The sequence below is a fragment of the Somniosus microcephalus genome, chromosome 10, assembly GCF_052327205.1.
Source record: "Somniosus microcephalus isolate GS21.2 chromosome 10, FLI_Smic_1.0, whole genome shotgun sequence".
Taxonomy (NCBI): domain Eukaryota; kingdom Metazoa; phylum Chordata; class Chondrichthyes; order Squaliformes; family Somniosidae; genus Somniosus; species Somniosus microcephalus.
Window position 1 is genome coordinate 143,858,727 of NC_140996.1, and position 25,121 is coordinate 143,883,847.

Consider the following 25,121-nt stretch of genomic DNA (forward strand, 5'->3'; position numbering starts at 1 on the left):
CTCATTACACATTGCCTTGATAGCCTTCTTGAATGTTTGAACGAACCTCTCGGCCAATCCATTAGTGGCTGGATGATATGGGGCGGATGTGTAATGCTTAACACCATTGTTCTTTAAGAACCTCAGGAACTCTTCAGACACAAACTGTGGTCCATTGTCGGAGCAAATCTGTTCAGGCAGTCCATTCCTGGCGAATATGGTTCGTAAGACTGTGATAGTTTTTTCTGTGGTGGTTGAGGACATTTTTATTACCTCTGGCCACTCTGAATGTGCATCCACTGCAATTAAAAACATCGAGTCCATAAATGGACCAGCAAAATCAATGTGCACCCTTTGCCATGGAGATGAGGGCCACTCCCATGGATGTAGAGGGGCTTGTGGTGGGGCGTTTTGGACCTTCTGGCATCCTGTACAGCTCTTGGTCATCTCTTCGATTTCTGTATCGATTCCCGGCCACCACACAAACGCTCTGGCTAAGTTCTTCATTTTTACCCCTCCCAGATGACCCTCATGAAGCTCATTGAGCACTCTGTCCTTCAATTTGGGTGGAATTACTACTCTGGATCCACACATCAAGGTTCCTCGGCACACTGACAGCTGTTCTCTTCTCGGCGAGAATGCTGGCAGCAGTGGTTCGCCATGTGCTGGCCACCCCTTCCCCGTTAAATCATAGACCCAGGAGAGTGTCGGGTCATTTCGTGTTTCCTTTTCTACGTTTGCATTCGTCACAGGGAGACATTCGACTATGGTCGAGTGGAATATCTCCACTGGATCCACTGCAAGTTCTTCTTCCACCGTCGGCAACGGTAGGCGCGACAATCCATCAGCATTCCCATGCTGCTTAGTTCCTTTGTACTCGATGTCATATTGGTGTGCCCCTAGGAAAAGGGACCACCTCTGTAGCCGTTGTGCTGTCATTATCGGTACGCCCTTCTGAGGGTTGAAAATGGAGACAAGAGGTTGATGATCAGCAAGTAGAGTAAATTTCTGACCGTGCAGGTAGTGATTGAACTTCTTCACCCCCCACACCAGGCTGAGGGCCTCTCTGTCAATCTGGGCGTAGTTACGCTCGGCTGAAGTTAACGAGCGTGACGCAAAAGCTATCGGCCTCTCTGAACCATCAAGGAATTTATGTGACAGTACCGCCCCAATGCCGTAGGGAGACGCATCACACGCCAGTCTTATCGGTAGTGATGGGTTGTAGTGAGCCAATCCTTCTCTTGAAATGATTAGGTCCTTACTCTTCTGAAAGGCCCGCTTACATTCATCGCTTCATTTCCATGCTACTCCCGTTTGTAGTAGGGCGTTCAGTGGGTGCAGAATTGTGGACAAATTCAGCAAAAACTTATGGTAGTAATTCACCAATCTGAGGAATGACCTCAGTTGCGACACATTTTCAGGCGCTGGAGCCTGAACTACCGCTTCAATTTTGTCAGGGGACTTATGTAACCCCTCTTCATCAATCACGTGGCCACAATAAGATATCTGTTTCTTAAAAAACTCGCACTTGGGGCGATTGGCCCGTAGCCCATGTTCACATAGTCTAGTGAGCACCTGCTCTAGGTTGGCAAGGTGTTCACTGTCATCTTCACCTGTCACTAGGATGTCGTCCAAGTAACACTGAGTCCCCGGAATTCCTTGCAGGACTTGTTCCATCGCTCTTTGCCATATCGCTGGAGCTGATGCTACTCCGAATACCAGTCGATTATACTGGTAAAGACCTTTGTGAGTGTTTATCGTGAGATACTTCCTAGAGGATTCTTTAACCTCCATCTGCAAATATGCTTGTGCTAGGTCAATTTTTGTAAAACGCTTCCCTCCAGATTGTGAGGCGAAGATATCTTCTATCCTTGGAAGAGGATATTGTACTGTGTGAAGGACTGGGTTCACCGTCACCTTGAAGTCCCCACAGATGCGAACCTTCCTTGGCTCCTCAGACTTATTGTTTAACGTTTTCTTCATGACAGGAACAATGGGTGTCGCCCACTCGCTCCAGTCTACCTTAGATAACACGCCTGCATTCTCCAGATTCTCCAGCTCTGCCTCGACGGCTGGGTGAATTGCATATGGTACCGGTCTTGCTTTGAAAAACTTGGGAATTGCATTCTCTTCTATTTTTATTGAGGCGGTTACGCCTTTAAGAGTTCCCAGTTCTTGTTGAAATACCTCTTTGGCGTTAGCTAAGATTGTTGACAATCGACCAGGAGTGACGTCGTCATCCTTTTTACCAGCCACCGTCAGTGCCTGAATGGAGTGCCAGTCTAAACTTATCTTTCTGATCCATTCACATCCCAATAACGGTGGTTCACCATCTTGCAGTATGTACAGATACAATTTCTGTATTTCCTTGCCGTTGTATTCGACAGGCACCCTTATTTTTCCTCTGGGGTATACTTTTTGCCCCATATACGTCTTCAAGACAATGGATGTCTCTTTCAAGGGTATGTGTGAGAATAGCCGCTCGTAGTCTCGTCGATTCATGACGTTTAGAGCTGATCCTGTATCCAATTCCATTTTGACTTGGGACCCTGCTATCGTGAGGGTGACCCAAATGGTTCGGTGATCCTCTTTTGCGATTACGTTATGAAGTTTGAGACAGCTTAGTCTCTTGTTCCCGGATTCACTATCGCTCATCTGGTCTTCGGAACTACTGTCCGTCACCTTTTGTACTTTCCTGTATGGTTCCTTCGTAGCCTTTTTGTTGTTGTTGGTCTTCTTCCCAGACCTGCAAACTCGTGCAATGTGTCCCATCTTTCCGCATTGCCTGCATATTTTGTCCTTGGACCAGCAGTCCTTCTGGTCATGGGTTGTTCTGCCGCAGCGATAACATTTTGCAAATCCCCATGTCATTTCGTGGGTGCCGTATTCCTGTGGCTTTTGCTGTATTTCCGCAGCTCCCCTTGCTGCTGCTTCGTACGATACTGCCACGCTGAAAGCCTTATCTAGCGTCAGCTCTTTCTCTGAGAGTAACCTCTTCTGGGTTCCTTCACTCAGGAGTCCACAGACAAATTTGTCCCGTAAGTTATCTGCCAGTCCTGCTCCGAACTGGCAGTGCTTTGATAGCTTGCGTAGTTCCGTAAGGTAATCAGCATTGCTCTCATCTTTATGCTGATTTCTCCTGTGGAATTTAAATCTTTCTGCTATCAGCAGCGGTGTAGGATTTAGGTGTTCCTGTAGGATAGCAACAATTTCGTTAAAACTCTTCGCCTTCAGTTTGGCTGAAGTAATCAGGTCCCGCAATAGGCCGTACGTTCTTGCGCCCATTAAGTTTAGCAGTACCGATGCCTTTTTCTCATCGGCTACTTCGTTTGCCTCGCAATATACCTCGACTCTTTCCACATACGTGGTCCAGTCTTCTATTGCATTATCGAAGGCAGTGATATTGCCAGTCTTCAGCATCTTGGAAATCTAAGATGGCGCCTCCTGCGCTTTGCCTTCTTCCCCGATTTAACAAAATGGCGCCTCCCGCACTTTGCCTTCTTCCCCGCTGGATTAAGATGGCGCCTCCCGCCCTTTCTGTCTTCTCCGCTGTTGCTAGCGCTGTTGCTGGCGTTTTATGCATTGATGGCGACGCCCTGTGGTCTTCGCGCACTTCCCCCCGCGCTGCTGCTAACGCCGCTCTCCGTGGTTCCCGTGGCAAACTGCAGCTCCTCGCGGCTTTCTGCGCATTTAATTTTTATTCTTTCCCCATCGTCGGAACAACCCTGCGGGACTCTTGCCTCCCTCTTCTCGGGTCTGTACGCTGCCCGGCTTCGTAGCACCGGCCACGCCCTGTGTGCTCCACCCTCTCTCTCTCCCCGACAACGCTGCTCGGCCCCGTTGCAAAGCCACCCGCTCGAGCTCTAGACCGCCGCAGCCCAGGAAGGATCAGTGTACTACCTGCCACCAGCCCGATTAGCTGAAGCACCATCGACAGGATAACCAAGCCCCGCTCTCGACAGCCTCTCCTGCAAATCTTCAACTCCACTGACTCAGAGGCGGATGCCCACGGTCGACGCCCGTTTCTTCTATTTCTTTCTTCCTTCTGGCCTCGACCTCTGATAACTTCGCTTCAGGGATGGATCCCCATGAGGTGGTGCAGACTGTAGGTAAGTTCGTATCTGCTCGTCGCCAGTATTATATCCGTGTATAATTGAGACACGGACTGCAGGAGTTGGTTATAACAGGTCTTTACTGAATGGCGGCAACCTGGAACTACTATGCAAATGTTACTACACAGGCTTATGTACAGGGGTGGTCACTACTGGTACTGCAGTATACAGGGGCTGCAGAATATAGTTCCTTCTGCAAAGTACATACACTACAGAATGTTACAAACCTTATTGGCAGTAGTAAGTGCACAGCTTATGGTGAACCCAGGATGATGGTTGAAAAGATATTTGCACTAATTTGATTGGTTCAGCTTCTCATTTTTTATTGCTAGCTTTAGCTGATTACCTATTTTTGATTTGTATTTTTTTAAAGTTAGGCTAGCTGCAACCTTTTTTTATGTGTAATATAGATATTATAAAATTGTGATCTATTATCTCTCTATTTGTAGGCCAATTGTGTGTTATAGCTTTAGGTATACTGGGAACTGTATTATGACTGCCGAAACCCTATCTCAGTGAAGCCCTTAGCCATTAAGATGGGATTTGCGTTGAAATTCTTGGAGCTAAATATAAACCCAGGTATCAGTTGTGAAAGCTAATGGCACCACTTGATTCTTTAACAGAGTGCAATAATGAAAGCACTGGAGGGAAGCCGAAGGAAGTACTGGCTCCCCCTCCCCATATATCAATTTATTGTTGAACAGAATTCCACCATCATGGAATATGTTGAATCCGTGTGTTAATGGAGACACGGAATGCAGGAGTTGATTTAACAAGTGTTTACTGAACAAAGTCTGGAGGTGAACGAACTATACAAGACGCTATACAGGCTTATATACCCGAGTGGTCACTATCACAGAAATCACACAGTGCAGATAGAGGCCATTTAGGCCCATCGAGCCTGCACCGACACATATCCCACCCGATCCCCGTAACCCCTACACCAACACATATCTCACCCTATCCCTGTAACCCCACGTATTTAATCCCCCTAACACTAAGGGTCAATTTATCATAGCCAATCAACCTAACCCGCACATCTTTGGACTGTGGGAGGAAACCGGAGCACCCGGAGGAAACCCACGCAAACACGGGGAGAATATGCAAACTCCACACAGACAGTCACCCGAGGCCGGATTCGAACCTGGGTCTCTGGCGCTGTGAGGCAACAATGCTAACCACTATGCCACTACCGGTACTACAGTACACAGGGGCTTCAAAAAAACATAGTTCCTCTTAAAGGTACATACACTACAATTCCTCCCCTTTTAGATAAATAGTACATAACATTTTAAGTAATCATTAAATAACATTTTTACAAGAACAATAATCTACACATTTGCTGAAGTTAATCAATTACAAATTCAGTCTCTCTGGAGGCTTCCTGACTCGGTCCGGATAACGCCTCGGTGGTGTAGTAGTTTTCAGTGGTGTAGTAGGTTCTTTTGGCAAGGTCGATTCGGCTTGAATGCCAGTGTCGGGTTCATCTGGTTCCAGTATCACCAGATCTGAGGTAGATACTATGGATATCTCTGCTTCATCACTAGGCGTATAGAGTTGTGGTGTTGGTTGTCCCTTTTCGGATGACTCTATGATCTGGTCAGCATGGCACCTTATTATGCTTTCTCCAATGTCCACGGTATACATCAGCGGTCCTAGTCGTGTGCAAATAGTTCCAGGCTGCCATTTCTCGGTACGTTAGTCCCGGGCCAAAACTTGTTGACCTATCTGGAAGGCTCTAGTTGGCCTTTCATTCATGCTTTGAAATTGCCGGTTCTCTACGTCCCTTCTGATGTTTGGCTTGATCAAATCCAGCCGGCATCTTAGTCTTCTATTGAAAAACATCATGGCGGGGGTTTGGTTTGTAACCACATGTGTTGCATTCCTGTATGCAAACAAGAAGTTATCTACCTTATGTTGTAGATTTATGTCTTCATTACCCATGGCCTTTATGGCCTTCTTGAAGGTCTGGACAAACCTTTCAGCTAATCCATTGGTGGCGGGATGGTATGGGGTGGACGTGTAGTGCTTAACCCCATTGTTTTTTAAGAACTTCCTGAATTCTTCAGATACAAATTGCGGTCCATTATCAGAACAGATCTGTTCAGGCAGCCCATTCCTGGCGAATATGGTCCTTAATACTGTGATGGTTTTTTCCGTGGTGGTGGAGGACATCTTTATTACCTCCGGCCACTTGGAGTGCGCATCCACCGCGATTAAGAACATTGAGTCCATAAATGGACCAGCAAAGTCGATATGTACCCTTTGACATGGAGATGAGTGCCACTCCCAGGGATGTAGAGGGGCTTGTGGTGGGGCGTTTTGGACCTTCTGGCATCCTAGACAGCTCTTGGTCATTTCTTCGATGTCTCCATCGATACCTGGCCACCACACAAACGCTCTGGCTAAGTTCTTCATTTTCACTCCACCCAGATGCCCCTCGTGAAGCTCCTTTAGCACTTTATCCTGGAGTTTGGGTGGAATCACCACTCTGGATCCACACATCAAGGTTCCTCGGCACACTGACAGCTGTTCTCTTCTTTGCGAGAATCCTGGCAACAGTGGTTTGCCATGTGCTGGCCATCCCTTCACCATTAAATCGTAGACTCGTGAGAGAGTCGGGTCATTTCTCGTTTCCTTTTCAATGGTAGAAATTGTCACTGGTAGACATTCCACTATGGTCGAGTGGAACATCTCCACTGGGTCCACTGTAGGCGCCTCTTCTACCATTGGCAACGGTAGGCGCGATAACCCATCAGCATTCCCATGCTGTTTTGTTCCTTTGTATTCTATGTCATATTGGTGTGCCCCTAGGAAAAGGGACCACCTCTGTAGCCTTTGCGCTGTCATAATGGGAATGCCCTTTTTAGGGTTGAATATGGAGATGAGGGGTTGATGGTCAGTCAACAAGGTAAATTTTTGTCCGTGTAGGTAATGGTTGAATTTCGTCACCCCCCACACCAGGCTGAGTGCCTCCCTGTCAATCTGGGCATAGTTACGCTCAGCTGAGTTCAATGAGCGTGACGCAAAAGCTATCGGCCGCTCCGAGCCATCAGGGAATCTATGCGATAATACCGCTCCCACGCCGTAAGGGGATGCATCGCACGCCAGTCTGATTGGCAGTGATGGGTTGTAATGAGCCAACACTTCCTTGGACGTGATCAAGCCTTTGCATTTATGGAAGGCACTTTTACAGTCTTAGCTCCATTTCCAAATTACTCCCGTTTGTAGCAGTGCGTTAAGAGGGTGCAGAACCATTGACAAGTTCGGTAAAAATTTATGATAGTAATTTATTAATCCCAGGAACGACCTTAATTGTGCGACATTTTCAGGCGCGGGGGCTTTTACGACCGCTTCAATTTTTTCAGGTGACTTATGCAACCCTTCTTCGTTAATGACATGGCCACAATATGATATTTGTTTGTGGAAAATTCGCACTTGGGGCGATTTGCTCGTAGGCCCCGTTCTCTCAGCCTCGTGAGCACCTGCTCCAAATTGGCAAGGTGCTCGTTGTCGTTTTCTCCTGTTACAAGGATGTCGTCTAGGTAGCATTGAGTCCCCGGAATCCCTTGCAGGACTTGCTCCATAGCTCTTTGCCAGATAGCTGGAGCTGATGCTACTCCGAAAACCAGTCGATTGTACTGGCACAGGCCTTTGTCGGTGTTTATCGTGAGATACTTTTTAGAGGCCTCCTCAACCTCCATCTGTAGATATGCCTGTGCCAAGTCAATTTTGGTGAAACGTTTCCCTCCTGATAGTGAGGCGAAATTATCTTCTATCCTCGGAAGAGGATACTGTACCGTGTGAAGAACCGGGTTTACAGTCACCTTGAAGTCCCCACAGATGCGAATTTTTCTCTGTTCTTCAGATTTATCATTATTCAACATTTTCTTCAAGACTGGCACGATAAGTGTTGCCCACTCGCTCCAATCTACCTTGGATAACACGCCTGCTTTTTCCAAATTCTCCAGCTCTGCCTCGACTGCTGGACGAATTGCGTATGGCACCGGCCTTGCCTTAAAAAACTTGGGAATTGCCGCATCTTCCACTTTTATTGAGGCGGTGGCGCCTTTCAGGGTTCCTAGTTCCTGTTGAAACACTTCTTTGGCGTTAGCCAAGATTTCTTTTAATCGTCCAGGTATGATATCATCATCATTTTTTTCTTACTGGTCACCGTCAGTGCCTGAATGGAGTGCCAGTCTAAACGTATCTTTCTGATCCATTCACGTCCCAACAACGGTGGACCACCATCTTGCAGAATGTATAAATACAACTTCTGTATTTCCTTGCCGTTGTATACAACAGGCACCCTTATTTTCCCTCTGGGGTATACTTTCTGCCCCGTATATGTCTTCAAGATAATGGATGTGTCTTTCAAAGGTATATGCAGAAATAGCCGTTCGTAATCCCGTCGACTTATGACGGTCAGAGCTGATCCTGTATCTAGCTCCATTTTAACTGGGGACCCCGCTATCGTGAGGGTAACCCAAATGGTCTGGTAATCTTCTTTGGCAATTACATTATGTAATTTGAGACAGCTTAGTCTCTTGTTTCCGGAGTCGCTATCACTCTTCTGGTCTTCGGAGCTACTGTCCGTCATCATTTGTACCTTTCTGTACTTTTCCTTATTGACCTTTTTACTGTCAGCGGATTTTTTTCCAGATCTGCATACACGTGCAATGTGTCCCATTTTTCCGCAGTGCCTGCATGCTTTGTCCTTGAACCAGCAGTCCCTCTGGTCATGGGTGGATCTGCCACAGCGATAACATCTCTCGAAACCCCGTGTCATTTCATGGGTGCCGAAGTCCTGTGGCTTTTGCTGTATTTCTGCAGCTCCTCTTGCTGCTGCTTCGTATGATACAACCACACTGAAAGCCTTGTCCAGTGTCAAATCTTGCTCAGAAAGTAGTCTTTTCTATGTTCCTTCGCTTAGGAGACCGCAGACGAATTTGTCTCGTAGAGAACCTGCCAGTCCTGCCCCGAATTGGCAGTGCTTTGACAGCTTTCGTAATTCGGTGAGGTAATCAGCGTTACTTTCATTCTTGTGCTGATTCCTCCTGAAGAATTTGAATCGTTCCGCTATCAGCAGCGGTGTTGGGTTTAAACGCTCCTGTAAGGTATCAACAATCTCCTTAAAATTCTTGTCCATCGGTTTGGCTGGAGTGATCAATTTTCGTAACAGCCCGTATGTCCTTGCGCCCATCAGATTGACAAGTACCGATGCCTTTTTATCATTCGCTACTTCATTCGCCTTGCAATATACCTCCACTCTTTCCACATATGTGGTCCAATCCTCTATATCACTATCGAAAGCAGTAATATTGCCAGTCTTAGGCACCCTGAAAATCAAAAATGGCGCCTCCCGTGCTTTTCCTTCTTCCCTGCCGAGTCAAGATGGCATCTCCCGTGCTTTCCCACCGCTGCCGCTGCTGCCAACGCTGTTCTCCGCGGTTCCCATTGCGACCTGCAGCTTTTCGCGGTATTTCTATTTAAAAAAAAAAAAAAATTTTATTTGCACATATATTTTAAACAGTTTCTCCGTCACTTGGAGAATCGTTCCCGTTGGACCCTCTGGGACTTTCCCCTCCCTCTGCTCGGTCCGAACGCCGACCTGCTTTGCAGCGCCGGCCGTCTCCTGAGTGCTCCACCCTCTGACTCTGTTTGCTTCTGCTTTCCGACTCGCTGCCCGGCCCCGCTGCAGAGCCACCCGATCGAGCCCCAGCCCGCCGCCCAGGATGGATCAGTGCACTACCTGCCACCAGCCCGTTTAGCTGGTGAAACCACAGTTTTTTTTTCTTCTACCTTCGTCTGAGGAATCGATCTCCTTGAGGTGCTGCCGAATTGCAGGTAAGTTCGTTTCTAACTCATCTCCACTGTTGAATCCGTGTGTTAATGGAGACACGGAATGCAGGAGTTGATTTAACAAGTGTTTACTGAACAAAGTGTGGAGGTGAACTAACTATACAAGACGCTATACAGGCTTATATACCCGAGTGGTCACTACCGGTACTACAGTACACAGGGGCTTCAAAAAAACATAATTCCTCTTAAAGGTACATACACTACAGAATACTTATGCTGTTATATCTCCATTATACTTATGTGAGATTTTGTTTTTCTCTCAAACTCAGCGTGCTACTCTGCATGTGCAGGCAGCTGAGTCTTTCGGGATGCACAGTGACATTCCAAGTTTTAGAACATGTTGGAATGCTCCTTGTCTGCTGCTGTCCTTCCTTGGCCACGCAAACACGCATTCAACAAACTCGGGTGAAGTTCATTTTTATTGTGTGAATGCGCATTAATACCCATTTCTGCAGGGCCTTAGGAAGTACCCGTGCCAGCATAAATCCAATAGTTGGTACTGTAACAACAATATTAAAGAGTTCCTTCCCGGCATCAGGAGGCGAATCATTTCATCCACCTAGAATTGAAGTCGGAGCACTCTGTGTACATCAGGTGGGAAGTCCGACCAGAACCCATTGTCCTGTCGTTGGGCTGGTCACAGACTGATTAGCAACTGCCTTTGCTTTTGTAACGCAGTCCCCAGCAAAAGCAGAAAAACATTTATAAAACCAACTGCTCTGTATCGGTCTGCAGAAAGCCCAATACACACAATCAATAACATCTTTCAGAGCACTCCATGAGAATCCCCATACCTAACATAAAACTGAGCATATCCGGCATATTTGTAATTTGATGAAATATGTCTTGAGGGCTCTACAGGAGAGCTTTCCAGCTAAGAATTAATCTGCAATGATAGAATGGTAAACACTAAAGCTATGATACATAAAGAGGAAAGGACTTAACATTGACACTACTTTCTTTAATAATAATCTGAACAAATGTCCATGTAAATCTCAGTGCTGTTCCTTTAGCTTACTCCTGGTATTGATTTTCCTTCATTGCAGAATATTTTGGGCTAAAATCCCTACCAGCTAATTATTGATGTTGAAAAGTCACTCAAACAAACCATGGATATAAAAGAACGGAAACCCTACCGGTCTTTAACCAAGAGCAGACGTGAAAAGGAGCGACGATATACCAGTTCTTCAGTGGAAAGTGAAGACAGCAAAATACCTCACAAATCCTACAGCTCCAGTGAAACACTCAAAGCCTATGATCAGGACCCAAGATTGGGCTACAGTAATCGTGTCAAAGAAGTAGTTCATCAGGAATCAGATGAATACTGCAGACCAGGTACCTTAAGTTATTGTAAAGATATGTTTACTGCAGAGAAAAATGCAGGTAGAAAGCATTAAACCAGTTCAGAGGTTTAAGGAATAGTATAACCATGAGAATAATCACATTGTAATGAATGCATTATAATGTATACTGGCTGGAGAAATTACCAGTACCTAACTAACATTTCTCAGATGCTAATCATACAGTAGTCACATCAGTCAGAAATGCTCTTGCAGAACCATTATCATGTATCAGTAATAGGAACTTACATTTCTATAGCACTCCTGACATAAAAGAAAATGTCTGACTGCTTTACAGAGCAGAGAAGGAGGGTACAGACAGGAAAAAGGAGAAAAAATATACAAGAAAAGCTGAAAGTATCATCAAAGAGGAGGCTTTTGAAGAGAGGGAGGGAAATTATTTTGAGAGAATACCAGAGGGCAGGGACATAATGACTGAAAGACTAGCCTCGAACGGTGAGGCAGAGTGAATGTAAACAAGCAGTAATCCAGTGTCACTGGAGCAGATAATCCAGGCAGGGATACAGGGCCGGAGAAGATCACTCAAATAGTTGACGATAGAGGGGACTGAGGATGACTTGAGAGATTTGAAAACAATGGTGTACAAGGAGCCAGCAGATCTTGTCAAAGATGGGGGTGATGAGTATTCAGGAGAGGACACATCATGAATTTCTGAAATAACAGAAAATGCTGGAAATACTCAGCAGGTCAGGCAGCATCTGTGGAGAGAGAAACAATTAACAATTCTCTGATATTCCAGGGAAACAAATAATGAATCAAGGTCTGGAACTCACTAAAGTTAATGTAAGCAAGAAAACAGTATTAGAAACAAAAGTGGCACTAAAGACTGACAAATCCCCAAGGCTGATGGTTTCCACCCCAGGGTTTTAAAGGAAGTAGGTGAGGACATTGCAGATGCTTTAGCCAAAATCTTCTAAAACTCTCTCAATTCAGGACTTGTCCCTTTAGATTGCAAAATTGCAAATGTAACTCTATTATTTAAAGAAAGAGTGAGAAAGAGAAATCAGGAAATTATAGACCTGTTAATCTAACATCTGTTGTGGGAAGGTCATTGGAATCTATAATTAAGGACAGAGGGACTGAGCACTTGGAGCAACTGGAGCTGATTGGAGAGAGCCAACAGAGATTTGTAAAGGGTAGGTCATGTCTAATGAACCTAATTGATTTTTTTGAGGAAGTAACTAAAGTAGTAGACAGGGGACTATCTATGGATGTACTTTATATGGACTTCCAGAAAGCATTCTACAAGGTTCCACATGAGACCATTAGCTGAAATTAAAAGTCATGGAATTGAAGGCAAATTATTGACCTGGTTAGGAGATTGATTAAGTAGTAGAAGAAAGAGAGTAGGGATAATGGTTATGTACTTTAATCGGAAGGAAGTGACTAGTGGTGTTCCACAAGGATCTGTGCTGGGGCCTCAACTATTCACTATATTTATTAATGACTTAGATAACGCAATAGAGAGCCATATATCCAATGAAATAAAGATTAGTGGTATAGTAAGTAGTGCCTCATTGAATTTTTAGAACCTCATTGAATTTTTTAAAGAGGTAGCAGAGAGAGTAGACAATGGTAATGCAGTCGATGTAATTTATCTAGATTTTCAAAAGGCCTTCGATAAGGTACCCCATAATTTACTGATGAACAAGGTCAGAGAATGCAGAGTTAGGGGACAAGTTGCAGAATGGAGCGCTCCCTCCAAGACACCCTAGTCCACTCCTCTTATCACCCCCAGCACCCCTCCCCCTTCGCCCGGCACCTTCCCGTGCAAGCGCAGGAGATGCAACACCTGCCCATATACCTCCCCACTTTCCACTGTCCAGGGCCCCAAACACCCCTTCCAGGTGAAACAGCGATTTACTTGTACTTCATGCAATCTAGTATACTGTATTCGCTGCTCACGATGTGGTCTCCTCTACATTGGGGAGACCAAACGCAGATTGGGTGACCGCTTTGCGGAACACCTCCATTCAGTCTGTAAGGGTGACCCCGAGCTTCCGGTCGCCTGTCATTTCAATTCACCGCTCCATTCCCACTCAGACCTCACTGTCTGCAGCCTCTTGCATTGTTCCACGGATGCTCAACGTAAACTCGAGGAACAGCACCTCATCTTCCGATTAGGCATTTATAGCCTTCTGGACTCAATATCGAGTTCAACAATTTCAGATCATAACCTCGGACCCTATTATATTTTTATATTTTTTATCCACACTTTTGGTTTGTGCCTTTTCCTTTTTCTTCTTTCTCTCCCACATGGCAGCTGTCTTTCAGTCTGCCAGCGCATTTCATACTTCAACTAGAGCCATTGTTTGTTTCTTTACCTGTCCTATCACTTTCTTGCCTCACCTTGAATATCTTTTAATGTCTCTTCTTTCATCCCCTCCCCCATTTCCCAGCCCCCAAACTGCCTTTTAATTTTTTCATTTCCTGCCTTTTTTTTCTCAGTTCTGTAGAAGGGTTTCGACCCAAAACGTTGACTCTGTTTCTCTCTGGCCTACTGAGTCTTTCCAGCATTTTTTGTTGTTAGAACAGATAACTAGCTGGCTTCAAGACAGAAAGCAGAGAGTAGGGGTAAAAGGTAGCTATTCACAGTGGCAGAAGGTGGGGCATGCTGTTTCACAAGAATTAGTGCTGGGACCACTGTTGTTCACAATTTACATTAACAATTTAGACTTTGGAATCAAAAACACAATTTCTAAATTTGCGGATGACACCAAATTGGGGGGGATAGTCAAAACTGAGGAGGACTACAACAAATTACAGGAGGACATTAATAAACTTGCAGAATGGACATCGTCATGAATCTTACCATTCATGTAGAAATGACTCATGAAATAACACTGAGCGGCCAGCTGGTGGCGCTGTCCAAGGAAAGTATAAATACTCGGGCGTGGGCCCAGCTTGCTCAGGACGTTTTTGTAACCAGGAACTAGTGATGTAACTAGAACTCATGGTTGTGAAACAGTTGATTAAAGCCTTGTTTTATACTCAAACCAAGTGCTTAGTAGTTTTCTTACGTCAATTTAATCAACTGTGTATCGGCTCCATGCTCTGAGTGATTTCGGGAACAGCCAGCTACGACTTCAACTGTAGAAGGGAACTCCGACGTAGTAATCAATCCATCATGGCCAAACTACTCAGACCTGCCTGTCTTGACCTGGACCCGAATTCACCTACAACTGCTAAGGTATGGAAACACTGGTATCGTACCTTCAGCAACTTCCTCAGGGTGTGTGGTGAGAATGTTCCTGATAAATTAGAGATACTTGCTAATTATGTATCTCCTCATGTGTTTGACTATATCGAAGACTATGTAGGCTATGACTCCGCTATCCTAATATTACAGCGACTATATGTTAAGGCCCCAAACGAAATTTTTGCTCGGCATCTACTGGCCATAACTCGACAACAACTCGGGGAATCACTTGACGAATTCCTTCAAAAGCTTCGCAGGCTCAGCAAGGATTGTAATCTTAAAGCTGTCAGAGCTGAGCAGTACCAGGAGGAGTTAATTCATGATTCTTTTTATCAACGGAATTGCGTCTCCCTTCATACGCCAGCGTCTGTTGGAGAATAAAACCCTCGAGTTACAGGCTGCCTATGACCAGGCATGTTCACTGGAATTAGCAAAGAGGAATGCAGATACCTATCTTTTACCACATGCACGGGCTGCTGCTATCACTTTTAGTGACTCCTTCGATAGGCCTCGGGCGGAAGCCCTCACTGATGATGACTCTAACCTAGCTGATGACAACCCTACCCTAGAAGCTTTCACTGATGATGACCCTGCCCTAGCGGCATCTTGGCAATCTGGAAGGAAGTGTTTCTTCTGTGGAGGTGCATGCCACTATAGGAAATGTTGTCCTGCTTGTAACACAACCTGCAATCATTGCAGTAAGAAAGGTCACTTTTCTAAGGAATGCCAGTCAAGAGTCCCTGTTAGTTTTGCAGCTACTATCTATAAAACTGCTCCTCCCCCAAGAGCCACTACTAAGGTTACAGCTGCTATCTATAAAACGGCTCCTCCCCCAAGAACCACTACTAAGGTCACAGCTGTCATGGGTAAAACTGCTCCTCCTCCCATCACAGCTGTTTTTCCCCAAAGTCTGTCCCATGCAGCCACGAAGGTTTCGGTAAATGGACACATTTTGAGTGCACTAATCGACTCATGCAGCTCTGACAGCTTCATTAGTGAGCGGGCTGTCAGTAAGTTAAAACTGCGTATTTACCCCTCGGACAAGGAAATTGCAATGGCTCTGACGACACTGACCACCAACCCTTCCGTCCTTTGTCTTGTTGACCTTATTCTCAATGGCCGCACTTATTTCTGCACCCAGCTCGGGGTGCTCAAGAACCTATGCAGTGATGTGCTCCTGGGACAGGATTTCCAGAAACAACACAAAAGACTCACTTTCAAGTTTGGTGGGTCAAAGCCGGAGCTTACTATTTCCAAAGTACCGTTTTGTGCGCTTTCGGCGGCGTCGCTCGATGAGCCCTCCTTGTTTGCCAATCTTTCCCCCCGATGTAAGCCCATAGTCACTAAATCATGACGTTTCAGCCAAGATGATCTATCATTTATGGAGGCAGAGATCTCCCGCCTTATGGCTAACGGTATCATTGAGCCATGTTCATCTCCCTGGCGGGCCCAAGTCGTCGTTGTTAAAAATCCTCTGAAGCAACACAAGAAATGTCTTTGCATCGATTACTCGCAAACTATTAACCAGTATACTGACCTGGATGCCTACCCACTACCACGCATCGATGACATGGCCAATAACCTTGCCAACTACAAGGTAATTTCAACTTTTGATTTAAAGAGAGCGTACCATCAAGTACCGTTAAAAGACTCTGAGAAAAAGTATACCGCCTTTGAGGCCAATTGTCGGCTTTGCCAGATTTGTCACCTTCCATTTGGGGTCACCAATGGGGTGGCCGTCTTTCAACGGGCAATGGATAGCCTTGTCAAACAGGAGAACTTAACGGACACTTTTCCATATCTGGATAATATCACCATTGCTGGTCATGACCAGAAGGAGCATGATGCCAACCTCCAGAAATGTTTTGACATTCTTCGTCATCACAACGTAACCTTAAATGAGTCCAAATCTGTGAAATCAGTACCATCAGTCAACATCCTTGGCTACTGGGTGGGCAATGGTGTCATCAAACCGGATCCGGAGCAACTTCGTCCGCTTCAGGAGCTCCCTCCCCCTACGAATCTCGGCTCTCTTTGTGGGCACTCGGCATGTTCGCCTATTATGCGAAGTGGATACCCCACTTCTCTGACAAGATCCAGCCCCTGCTTCACGCGAAGTCATTTCCGTTGGAGGCAACAGCTATTTCAGCTTTCAACCTCCTCAAGCGACAGCTGGAAAAAGCCACGCTTCGTTCCATCGATGAAAATCTCCCTTTCGTGGTCGAGTGCGATGCATTGGATGTGGCGATCTCGGCTACCTTGAATCAAGGTGGTCGACCCGTTGCATTTCTGTCCAGAACTTTGCAGGGTAGCGAGCTCCATTATCCTCCTGTTGAGAAGGAGGCTACGGCTATCATCGAAGCAGTACGTAAATGGAGTCATTTTCTCGCTCGTTGCCATTCACGCTTATAACCGATCAGCGCTCCGTGGCCTTTATGCTGGATAACCGGAAACGCACTAAGATCAAGAACAACAAAGTACAGCTCTGGAGAATGGAATTGGCCACCTTTGGCTACACCATACATTATCGACCCAGCAAAGAGAATGTGGCCCCGGATACCCTCACACGTGCATTCTGCTCTTGCGGATCTTCATACTGACTTATGCCATCCTGGCGTTACCCGTATGTTGCACTTTGTGTGATCTAAAAATCTCCCATTTTCTACGGAAGACGTGAAAAGAACATGCTGCACTTGTAGAATTTGCGCGGAATTAAAACCGCAATTCTTCCGTCCGTCGGATGGCTCGCGCATACACGCTATACAGCCTATGTAGCAACTCAGCATTGACTTTAAAGGGCCATTGCCTTCTTCAACGCAAAACACCTACTTGCTTACTATGGTGGACGAATATTCACGCTTTCCCTTTGCTTTCCTCTGTCCCAATATGTTTACTTCCACAGTGATCAAATGCCTCAATCAGGCCTTTTACCTTTGTGGTACGGCCAATTTCATCCACTCTGATCGGGGTCCCTCCTTCATGTCAAGCAAACTCAAAAGTTATCTTTCTCAATGGGGAATCGCCACAAGTAAAACAACACCGTATCATCTTATCGGTACCGGACAGGTTGAGAGATACAACGCTATCATTTGGAACGCTGTTCGTCTTGCATTGAGGTCACGCAACCTACCAGGCCAGCAATGGGAAACTGTGCTCCCTGACGTGTTGCATTCCATCAGGTCTCTTCTTTCTATGTCAACCAACGTTACTCCTCACGAACGATTCTTCGGGTTCCAGCGTTGCTCCACTCATGGGACATCCCTACCATCATGGTTGGCAGCTCTCAGCCCCGTGCTGCTCCGAAGATTCGTCCGATCTTCCAAGAATGATCCCCTTGTCGACGAGGTGGAACTAAGAGACGTTAATCCCACATACATGCACATGCGGTACCCTGATGGCCGGGAGTCCACCGTTTCACTCCGAGATCTGGCTCCCTGTCCAACCGGTCCCACGAACCCCACCGATAGAGGGATCCATAGTAATGATGCCGATACTCTGCGCTCCTTTGAGGATGACGCCCTACCCGGGACATCAAGGGATCTGCCAGCTACTCCGCCGAATCAACTTGGGGAGCAGAGCGCTCCCCACAGGATGGCCACCCGAAGCCAGGACGCCGGTCAATCACCGGCTACCGAGCCAGATGAAGCCAGCTCTGCACCTGTGGGGACCCGCACCCGGAGTCACGATCTCCCCAGTCTCCCTCAGGTCGATCAAGGTGACACGGGCCCTGTCAACCTACTGGTACGAACCAAGTAACCCAGGGACCAAGACACGGTCCGAGGAGATGTGCCCTCCAGCCACAAACAGAAATCGAAACGACTGCGGCTCTTTGTGATCCGTTTAATCCGCTAGAAGGAAGTTGCGGGACTTCCAAATCTTTCAGGCGGGAAGAATGTCATGAATCTTACCATTCATGTAGAAATGACTCATGAGATAACACCGGGCGGCCAGCTGGTGGCGCCATCCAGGGAAAGTATAAATACTCGGGCGTGAGCCCAGCTTGCTCAGGACGTTTTTGTAACCAGGAACTAGTGATGTAACTAGAACTCATGGTTGTGAAACAGTTGATTAAAGCCTTGTTTTATACTCAAACCAAGTGCTTAGTAGTTTTCTTACATCAGGCATATAATTGGCAAATAAAGTTTAACACAGATAAATGTGAGGTATTACATTTAGGTAGGAAGAATAGGGAGGTCACATATTGGAGAGTGCGAGTCCAGGTGGGGCAGAGGAAAAAAGTGATATCGGAGTACAAATACACAAATCACTAAAAGTTGCGACACGGGTTAGCAAGGCCCTAAAAAACCAAACGGATTTATTTCTAGCGGTATAGAATTGAAAAGTAGGGAAGTTATGCTAAATCTGTATCGAACCTTGGTTAGACCACACTTACTACAGTACTGCGTACAGTTCTGGTTGCCATATTATAAAAAGGATATAGAGGCACTGGAGAGGGTGCAGAGAAGATTTACAAGGATGATACCAGAAGTGCGAGGGTATGCATATCAGGAAAGGATGAACAGGCTGGGTCTTTTTTCTCTTGAAAAGAGAAGGCTGAGGGGTGACCTGATAGAGGTCTTTAAAATTATGAAAGGTTTTGAGAGAGTGGATACAGAGAGAATGTTTCTACTTGTGGGGAAGAGCATAACTCGAGGCCATCAATATAAGATAGTCACCAAGAAATCCAATAGGGAATTCAGGAGAAACTTCTTTACCCAAAGAGTGGTGAGAATGTGGAACTCGCTACCACAGGGAGTGGTTGAAACGAAAAGTATAGATGCATTTAAGGGGAGGGTAGACAAGCTTATGAGGGAAAAGGGAATAGAGGGTTATGCTGATAGATTTAGATGAGGAAAGACAGGAGGATGCTCGTGTGGAACATAAACGCCGGCATGGTCTGGTTGGGCTAAATGGCTTGTTTCTGTGCCCTATATCACATGTAATCCTATGTATTGTAGACAGGAGCATAAAATTACAAAGAGACATTGGTAGATTAAGTGAGTGGGCAAAACTGTGGCAGGTGGATTTCAACGCCGGTAAGTGTGAGGCCATCCATTTTGAACCAAAAAAGGATAGATCCGAGTATTTTTAAATAGTGAAAAGCTAGGATAAGTGGCGGTCCAAAGAGATTTAGGGGTCCATTGTAAGGAATTAGCACACGCTAGCGGGGTGGGGTTATTTGTCTCTGGCCAGTCAGAAGCCTCTGAGCTGCTCCAGGGACCCCCTTGCGGTTTCGAAGCACCCCCCTATTCCTGAGTTCTGACCGCCGGACTTATTCGGTAGCGATGTAGACAGAAAGAAAAAACGTGACTCGTGGTTTGGGTGCAAAACAGACCAGCATTTATTGAAAACAAAAGAAAGAAACAACTTAAAATAATCGATATAGCTCTTATGCCTGGTACAACACTTTTGCTTAATGCAATACCCTCAGTGTCCACTAGAGCGCTCCCTGCTCAGTGCAACACTACTTTATTTTAAATCCAGCACCTTTTGGTTAGAAACACTTTGCTCACTACAGCACCTTAGCTTAGTGGCTTTTACTTAAAAGCAGAACTTTAATACAGCTGTACAGTGTTCACTGAAGCACTTCTCTGCTTAGCGCAACACTCCTTTAAATACAATACTTTAATATCGAAACACAGTGTTCACCACAGCACTTCTCTGCTTGGTGCAATGCTCCCTTTTAATACAGTTACTTTAAAAATAGCTACACAGCATTCACCACAGCACTTCTCTGCTAGGTGCAACACCCCTTTTAATACAGTTTTAAATACAATACTCCAAAACAGCTACACAGTGCTCACCACAGCACTTCAGCTTGGTGCAACACCCCTTAATGCAGTTTTGAATACAGTACTTTAAAACAGCTACTCCTTTTTAATACAGTTTTAAATACAGAACTCAGTGTCCAACTGAAGCACTTCCTCTGCTCAGTGCAACACTGTCTTACTTAAATAGGGGAGGAGAAATGGACACAACGAGGGAAAATCGACTAAAATCACAGTTCTTAACAAAATTCCTTTTAATTCCCACCCCTATACCTATCCTAAGTTGCCTTGTGGAAGGCCAGAAAAATATATGCTCACCACTGGAAATGCCTGCTCCGTGCCCTGGGAACTTAGATCTTCACTGCCCCGAAGTAAGAAACACCCCAGTGTTTTAAAAGTAAACTGCTGGTGTTCTACTTCCTCAGGCAGGCTCCCACACGGAGGCGAGGCCAGAGAGAGAGAGAGCTTCTGGGAAGCTATCTTTTATACCCCCATTTGGGGCCCGCCCAGATCCGGATGTTTCTGGGCTAAAACAAAAGGGATCCAACTGCCCCATTGTCCAGTAATGGGTTTGGATGAATCACCCATTCATTTTAAACTGTTCCTTTTCTCAGTTTAAATGTCTCTTCAAATTGTCTGTGATTGGCTTTGAATATGTTTCCATTCATGGGTTTTGAATGGAGCTGTCCTGGTTTGAAAAAAACATGTCTTTCTGTGTTTACTATGTAAACAGCTTGGAGGCTAGTGTAAACAGAAGCCATTATTAGCCATTGTTCTTGTGGTCAGGCTGAAACCGCAGTCAAGTGGTTAATCCTTTGTGCAAACATCTTGTAGCAGTTTCTGTAAACATATCGATTGTCTGCGGCAGGGGGGTGGGGGCTCCCCTTTGATGGGCAGCTTCATTGAACCTTTCTCACAGACACACACACACAAGCTGTTTTCCAAGTCCTTTGTCTTCGGACATGCGGTCTGACGGCCATTTTTGATCCCTGGATTTTTTTTAAAGGTATATCACCCAGGGATTCTTTAATCAAAAATTAATCTTCGGAGCTGTAAATTATTGCGAAATCTTACAGTCCCCCATCGGATACTCTAGCTTGCTTGTAGTATCCTTGCCAAAAGTGAGCAATAATTTCTGACCCCCCCACAAACAACATAGAAACATAGAAACATAGAAGATAGGAGCAGGAGTTGGCCATTCAGCCCTTCGAGCCTGCTCCGCCATTCAATGAGATCATGGCTGATCATCCAAATTCAGTACCCTGTCCCTGCCTTCTCCCCATATCCCTGGATCCCTTTAGCCTCAAGAAATATATCCAATTCTTTCTTGAATATATTTAATGAACTGGCCTCCACCGCCCTCTGTGGCAGAGAATTCCACAGGTTCACCAATCTCTGGGTGAAGAAATTCCTTCTCATTTCAGTCCTAAATGGCTTACCCCTTAACCTTAGACTATGACCCCTGGTTCTGGACGCCCCGGCCATCAGAAACATCCTTCCTGCATCTAGTCTGTCCAGACCTGACAGAATTTTATAGGTTTCGATGAGATCCCCTCTCAATCTTCTAAACCCCAGTGAATATAAACCCAATCGACACAATCTCACCTCATACGTCATTCCTGCCATCCCAGGTATCAGCCTGGTGAATCTTCGCTGCACTCCCTCCATGGCAAGAATGTCCTTCCTCAGGTAAGGTGACCAAAACTGCACACAATACTCAAGGTGCGGTTTCACCAAGGCCCTGTACAACTGCAGCAAGACATCCTTGTTCCTGTACTCGAACCCTCTTGCTACGAAGGCCAACATACCATTTGCCTTCTTAACCGCCTGCTGCACCTGCAAGCCTTCAGGCTTGTTTTTTTAACGCTCTTAGACCTATTAGAATTATTATTTACTGTGGCCATGTTTGATTTAAACCGTTGATTTCTCTGACTGCCACTTTTGTTTTTCTCCTTCCTATCTTTTGCTTTTATCCCTGTTTTCCTTTCCTCTGTCTCCCTGCTCAGGTTCCCAACCCCCTGCCATTTTAGATTAAACCCCCCCAAACAGTGCTAGCAAACCTCCCCGCAAGGATATTTGTCCCGCTCTGGTTCAGGTGCAACCCGTCCGACTTGTACAAGTCCCACCTTCCCCAGAAGCAGGCCCAGTGATCCAGGAAACTAAAGCCCTCCCTCCTGCACCAACTCTTTAGCCACGCATTCATCTGCTCTATCCTCCTATTCCTATACTCACTAGCACATGGCACCGGGAGTAATCTAGAGATTACAACCTTTGAGGTCCTACTCTTTAATCTGCCACCTAGCTCCCTAAATTCTTGCTGCAGGACCTCATCCCCCTTCCCTTATACTTAACTAAATCTATCTTTGATCCTCCGACACCTCCATCTCCCCTGCCCAGACAGAATCGTAGTATGGCAGGCATCTATTGACAGAAAACTCAAAATTAATTAAATAATCAATACACGGAGGGGTCCAATGCCCGTGCACCACTTATATTCACAATAAGTCAAGCATGGAGGGGGTCCTATGCCCCTGCACCGCTTATATTCATACTGTCAAGCATGGAGGGGGTTCCTACGCCCCTGCACCGCTTGTACCATAATTTTAACATCTTTAAAGGGATTGTCATCCAGCCAACATGTCTGCTAAAAAAAGATGGAAGACAAACGAGCTTCCTTTAACTCCAAACAAGCAGTGAAATAATTAGCAAGTTCTGTAAATTCTTAGTCTTAAATTGTATTTCCAGCAGCAGTTTTTAAATGTTGTGGGCATCTGTTTCCTGCAGACCCCCTTCCTTCATGGACTAGGGGTGCTTCCTCTCTCGAATCCCATGACTCGTTGGTCCCCTGTACTTTCCGGAACTCTGAAAAAGACAAAGAAAAACATCTCACCAGGTCCCCTGGCTTTGGGGAGTGTAATCAGGTCCCGTGACCTTGATCCACAATACAATTCTGGAACCGTACCACACTCAAAACTTATACACTAATCTTAATTTCAATATAAAAACAAAAAATTAAAACATTCTACCTTAATAACACGTTCTACCTTAAATCACAATAACACATTCTACCTTAACCTTATACACATAACTTGAACAAAGCTATATACAAGCACCGCCCGTCTCCGGGCGGCCAGCTCAGTCCCTGGTTGGGCTGCCACAGGCTGCTCCCTGCGGCATGGCTGGACTGATTCCAGCTTCTGGTCCCTCACAGCTTATGGCTGCTGGTTGGGGACCTCTGCTCTTTGGCCTCTCCCTGACTTGGGAGCCTGCCCTACTCCACTGAAAAGTGGGTGACCATACTTTCTTGGGCTGGGGTACCCGAAGAGATCTCCTAGGGAGTGTCGCCAGTGGGGCTACCCTGGTGAGCAGGCCCTCAGCTCAGGTCACACTCCCTGCTGGCTGGGGACCTCCTCCTTTGGGTCCCTCCCTTCCCAAACCTGGGCTGGGGACAGGCAATCCCTTGCCACCAGCTGCCGGTGGCTGAGAGCCTTCCCCTTCAGGTCTAAAACCTGGTTCAGGCTCCTCCCCGGAGTCCCACAAGAGAGGGGGAATCGCTTGGGCCAAGTGCTGGGGAGCTTCTACAATCCTAGCTGCTTGTTCCTCTGCCCCCTGCTTAAACAAACCACATTGTTTGCTATAACTGGCTGCCTGCCAGTAATCCTGTTCAAAATCATGAATGGCTTCTCCCCCCACACAAGCCACAGCACCTTCCTGTGAACTTGGACCTGCTGTGGGCTGGGGATCACTATTCTCAGGTTCACTCCCAGCTGCCTGTTTCCCTGTGGGTCCCATTATGCTAAATGGGACCTTGTTAGACCGGGGTGAATGGGTCAGGTCCTCCGAGTGGACCACCGTGCTGGAGGCTCCAGTCTCCACTGAATATCTCCCCTGCACCATCTCCTCCCCCATCTCAACATAGGGCCTGCTCCGCTCAGCATTTTCGCGGGGACACAGGTCAACAGGCTGCGCTGGCTCTAGTCATTGCTGGGAGTGAGGTGGGGCAGACGGGGTCAAGGCACCGGTGGTGGCTGCTATTTTTCCCTGGTTGGTCAGAAGAGACCGTAGGGACTGTAAAAATGACTCAATTGCTGCGGGAGGGAGGTCTGGCCCTGCCTTTTGGGCTGGGGCTGTGGGATCCTTTCCCTTGTCCTTGCAAGGATTTTTAATCTTCTCTCCAGTGACCGTCTTTCCCACACCCATAACAATTTAACCTAGCCTGGGAGGGCCGGTTCCCCTCCTGGTGCCACTCTTTCTTAGTCTGGCTCCCAGCTTTAACCTCCTGAAGGCTACTGTGAGCCGGCGGATCACCGCTTCTTCAGTGGTCTGGGGGTTTCGGGGGTCAAACCAAGCCATGACCTGGGCTTGGATCTGGGGTAGGCTGTTTGTCATGAGACACCGGAGCCAGTGAGTCAATTGGACTGGGTCCAGTGCTGCCCACCCTGGCATTCCCGGGCATGCACTCCGGTAGACTGACCACAGCCTGCGAACGCCTGCGGGGACTCCCCTGGGAGCTGCACTGTTCTTTCCACCCAAGCGAACGGGCTACCATAATTGAGTCCCATGGCCTCCAATACCTCATTCTTGAGACCCTCATAATCCCTCTGCCCCCTTTTGCACTCGCCAGATAGGGACTGGAGGAGATCACCTGCCAGGGAAAACAGTAGCATTTTTGCTTGCTCTGCCTCATCGCAGTCATTTACACAAGCTGCTTGATCTATCTCCCTGAAGTGCAGAGAGGGCCTCCCTTTTTAGTGAGCTTGGGGACGTGGCTAACCATGTCCCTGAGCTGGTGGGTGCCATACGGCACCAGAAACTGATTCTGGATATCCCCTGGGTCATC

At 46.5% G+C, this 25,121-nt stretch overlaps 1 protein-coding gene across 3 annotated transcripts in view; it reads left to right on the top strand.

The window, feature by feature from the left end:
• Nucleotides 1–25,121, top strand: part of tenm4 (teneurin transmembrane protein 4) — a 934,100-nt gene that overhangs the window by 287,119 nt on the left and 621,860 nt on the right. For all 3 annotated transcript variants that reach the window (XM_085998898.1, XM_085998899.1, XM_085998901.1), the window contains exon 2: nt 11,000–11,288. In XM_085998898.1, coding sequence (XP_085855024.1) covers nt 11,063–11,288 — 226 coding nt within the window. In that variant the 5' untranslated portion in view covers nt 11,000–11,062. The remainder of the gene's footprint in view (nt 1–10,999; nt 11,289–25,121) is intronic.